At 65.8% G+C, this 4,270-nt stretch overlaps 1 protein-coding gene across 1 annotated transcript in view; it reads left to right on the forward strand.

The window, feature by feature from the left end:
- Nucleotides 1-3,135: 3,135 nt before the first annotated feature.
- The window catches only part of SLC45A1 (solute carrier family 45, member 1), a 9,258-nt gene continuing 8,123 nt past the window's right edge, over nucleotides 3,136-4,270 (forward strand). The window contains exons 1-2 of the mRNA XM_012722065.1: nucleotides 3,136-3,594; nucleotides 3,895-4,099. Coding sequence (XP_012577519.1) covers nucleotides 3,198-3,594; nucleotides 3,895-4,099 — 602 coding nt within the window. The 5' untranslated portion in view covers nucleotides 3,136-3,197. The remainder of the gene's footprint in view (nucleotides 3,595-3,894; nucleotides 4,100-4,270) is intronic.

The following is a 4,270-nucleotide window of genomic DNA, read 5'->3' on the forward strand; positions in this document are numbered from 1 at the left end:
GCCTGGGGCAGGGGCGCCGCGGCTCGGGCCCCAGGGCGGTGGAGCGCCCGGGTCGGGTGGCACCGAGACCTTTGTCGTCTGGGAGTCTCATCCGAGCTGCGGCTGGCGCTGGCGCGGCGGGTGCCCACTGAGCCCCTGCTGGGAGGGAGGAGCGAAGGCTGCCGCCGGCCGGCCAGCCCAGCCGGGGCGCTGCCCCTGGGCCCCGAGGGAGGCCTGTCTGGCACCTGCGCAGGTGGCATCCGCTTCCGGGTCACCTGCAGCCTGCGCTGACCTCCGGAGGTCAGAGGCCAGGGTCCCACCCGCCGCCGCCGGGGGCTGGAGGCGCCCTCAGCCTTGTCCAGTCCAGCCGAGGGGCAGCCGGGGCTGGACGAGGCCTCTGGGCCGCTGGGGTCTTCGGTGCTGGACCAGCAACTTGGGAGATCATTCTGGTACTGGCAAGGTTATGCTTTTCCCCTGACAGGGGACGTAGCGCCGGGCGCCGGGGAGGACCCCCCAGTCTGAATGCCCTGAGTTCTGGGGGACCAGGTGGCCACCAGGCAAGGGCCCCGGGATCAAAATCAAGGCCCCCAGCGGGCCCCGGCCCTCCGCCAGCTTGTCAGGTGTCTCCCCCAAGTCCACAGCGCTCGGAAAGTTCTCCCTGAAGTTCTAACTGTGGGAACTGGGGGCGGGAGGTGGGGCGAGCGGGAGAAGCGCTGTGGGCGCCCCGTGGGGTTCGGGCATCGCTTGTCCTAGGGGTCGTTTGCCCTTATCTCCCCAGCACAGTGGTGTGCTTGCCGCTGAGTCCCCTGGGACCCGAGGGCCTGCCCGGCCGGTGGGGGCTGGGTGGCAGGAACGGCACCGGCCCGCGAGGACGGTGGCCAGTGCCCAGCGCAGCTCTGGCCCGTCCTCTCAGCGCGCGTCCGTTCTCTCGGATGTGGCAGTGAGCTTCAGACGCTTCTCAGCGTGAACAGCTTTGCGTTAATGTTTTAACAGTGAGGATGGTAAGACTGACCCCCAGTTTGAAGGGGATCCCCTCGCGATGACTTTCCCAGCCCAGACAATTCTGCTTGAGATGCTGGGGCTCACGGGGGTGGGAGGGTCCCCCCTTTTGCAAGAACAGGCTGCAAACTGTTGAGTCTGGGGGTGGTGGGCAGGCGACGGTGAAAGTGGCCCTTTACAGGTTGAGACGGGGCTCCACGGGGTTCATTCTAGGTGAGCCCCAGAGTCCCCCTAAAAAGTCGCCTTTTCAAAAATGCACTTGCCCGTGTAGAGCTGAAACTTCCCAAGTGGAACTGTGGTTCTTCTTCCCAAATGAAAGGGGAACCTGCACGGCCCGTGCATCTCAGCCCCTGGTGGGGGCAAAGGCCCGAGCAGAGGGGTGCAGGCCCCGACCTGGGGGGCGCCAGCTCCCGCACACCTGGGCTGGCACCTCCCTTCAGATGTTGAGTCTCTGCTTAGGCGCCCTGCTTCTGTGACGTTGATGAACGAGGCCGGGGTGCTAACCGCTGCCTGGGGTGCTGCAGGCGAGCCAGGCGGGCAGCTGACAGGCTGCCTGGCGCGTGTCCCACGACAAGGGCCTGAGCGGAACTGGATGGAGCACAGGCAGGAGCGCAGCTTTTAAAATCTAATCTTGACTTAATCCTCACGAACGAATGGTTTTCATAAAGCGTCACTTGCCTGCCCAGTTCTTGGGTGCAGCTTTCTTGTTGAGGAGCACACGGGGCTTTTCCAGAGTCGCCAGATGAGGCCCTGAGAGATGTGAGCGTGCACTGAGGTGGCTCTGAGGGGTCCCTGTCGCCCTAATACAAAACCTACCCTCAGCGAGGCTTCCGGGCCCGCAGCGTCAGCGAGCCCCCAGCGCACCGTCTCTCCCCACACAGCCACCGTGCACGACCTGTACCCCCTTCACACGGTGACCCCTCTGCTCACAGCGTCCCCCTCCCTGCTGTACCTTGTTGGGTCACACCTCTGGGTCGGCGCTCAGTAGCCGGTCAAATGGGAGGATGGGAGAGCGGCTGGAAGGACAGAGGCGGGCCGGCCGGCGGGCGGGGCAGGCTGGACGCCGGGGCGGTGGTAGACGGTGGGTGGATGGGTCCTGGGCTGACAGCCGCCCTGGCTCCTGCTGGGACAGCTTCAGGGCAAACTTGCCGCTGTTTCCTTCTGAAGAGAAGGAAGACATCTGTAAGTGGGGGGGTGGGGAGGCTTGGGGTGCAGTCTGGGGTGCTGAGGGGTTTCAGAGTGAGTCAGCCAGCACGCCTCCCGCTGTGACAGGTGGTGCAGGCCGAAGGGCGGTAAGTTCACGTCAGAAGTGGGCTTGAAACTAATTTCACACTCAGTAAGGCTCCGGCGTCCTCGGGAGACGCGGGCCGGTGTCGTCTCTGAGGCTCGTTCGTCTCGGGAAGGACTCGAAAGGAAATGTCGGTTTTTGGTGAGGCAGGTGGATGTCAGAGAGGCCCAGACGCCCTCGTGTGTCCTCTGTCTCTTTCCCTCCGGGGTGAGGCCCCGGGGCCCCGTCTGGCCACTGGAAAGTGCTCACAAAGCAACCGGAGGATGGGGGTTCTGTTTCTCACCCCTTATTCTTTTTTGTGCCCCCCCCGCTACTTTTGGAAACCGGGTCCTGGCTCCTGTGTCCTGCCGGGAGGCGGGGGCTTGCCAATTTCGGGGCGCACTTTCAGACTTTCTCAGCTCTCGTGGCCCAGATGTAGAGTCCGGGCAGGTGGGTGCTGAGCGTGGCCCATCAGCTGCGCCTACGGGGCTCCTGGACTGGCCTGCAGGGTCGGCCGCTGCCCGGGGAAGGTGACCCTGCTCGCGCTGTCCATGGAGAGAGGGTGCCCCGAAGCTGCCACCAGGCTCGGGGTCCTGTCCGGCTCCCTGGGCCGGGCATCAGCCCTGAAAATGCCCCCGCCTCCTTGGCCGCGCCCCGGGCCCTGGCCTGGCCCCCGGAGCCTGTCAGGGGAGCAGGCCCTTTGTGCGTTACTGCGGGGCCTGCAGACGGGTATGTCAGCGTGGCCAGCACCCATCTCCGGCTCCTTGGGCAGAGGCGCTGCCACTTCGGGGTGCATGGTGTGGGCCTCCAAGGGCTTTCCAGGGTCACTGCGATTGTTCCATATAAAAAGAGGGAGCGGTGCCAGCTGGGGGTACTCTCTGGAGCGGGAGGCCCTGTGTTGACGTGCCCCAATGGGCTTTCCCCACAGGAACACCCACCAACCCCCTGTACGATGATCCCCCCTGCGAGCAGCACCCCTCCGGGAGAGGCCCTCTTCCCCGCTTTGGCCCCCCAGGACGTGTGGAGGACTCAGGTGTCGGGCTGCGCGGGGTCCCTGCCCCAGCACATCAGCCACCGCGCCAACAACTTCAAGCGCCACCCCAAGAGGAGGAGGTGCATCCGCCCCTCTCCTCCCCCACCCCCCAACACCCCGTGCCCCGCCGATCTGGTGGGCTTCGGGGACCTGCACCCCCAGAGGTCCTTCCGGGAGCTGCTCTTCAACGGCTGCATCCTCTTCGGCATCGAGTTCAGCTACGCCATGGAGACGGCCTACGTCACGCCGGTGCTGCTGCAGATGGGCCTGCCCGACCAGCTCTACAGCCTCGTGTGGTTCATCAGCCCCATCCTCGGTGAGCCGCTGCGGCCAGGGAGCCAGGGAGCCCTCACCGGGACTGAGGGGACACCCGTCCAGGGGCCTCCAAGCCAGACCACAGACTGGAGCTGGGGGCCGGCCCAGCCGGGGAGCCCAGCCCCCCACCCCCCTGGGGTCCTGCTGGGGGGGTGCGGAAAGCTGAGTCCCCAGGGCCCGCGTCTTGTTTTCTAGCGCAGAGCCGCTCTGCGGAGGCCTCTGGTGGCCTCTGCTGCCCTCGACGCAGGTTCCCCCGCGCGAGGGGCCCCTGTCCCGGACCCTGACGCGCTGCTCGTTTCAGGGTTCCTGCTGCAGCCGCTGCTGGGCGCTTGGAGTGACCGGTGTACCTCAAGGTTTGGAAGGAGACGCCCTTTCATTCTTGCCCTGGCCATAGGTCTGTTCGCACTGACATCAAGGGCAAAGAGCAAACGCAAACCGAGCCCCAGCGGCTTCCTTGGGGGAACCCGAGCGCTGCCAGAGCAGTTCCCAGAGGCTTTCTTTTCTTTTTAAAAACGTTGTTGGCGGCCGCGTCCTCTCCAGCACTGCTGCCTTCGGGGGGTACATGGTGGGGTACATGGTCGCGTGCTGGTGGGCTCTGCGGGCGCCCCCACCGGCCGAGAAGCGGTCGCACCCGGTCCCTCGGGCCGTTTGTCCAAGGAGCCCAGACGCCTCTCGTC

Source organism: Condylura cristata, unplaced genomic scaffold, assembly GCF_000260355.1.
Source record: "Condylura cristata isolate star-nosed mole 26May11 unplaced genomic scaffold, ConCri1.0 scaffold00008, whole genome shotgun sequence".
In the NCBI taxonomy this organism is placed as follows: Eukaryota; Metazoa; Chordata; class Mammalia; order Eulipotyphla; family Talpidae; genus Condylura; species Condylura cristata.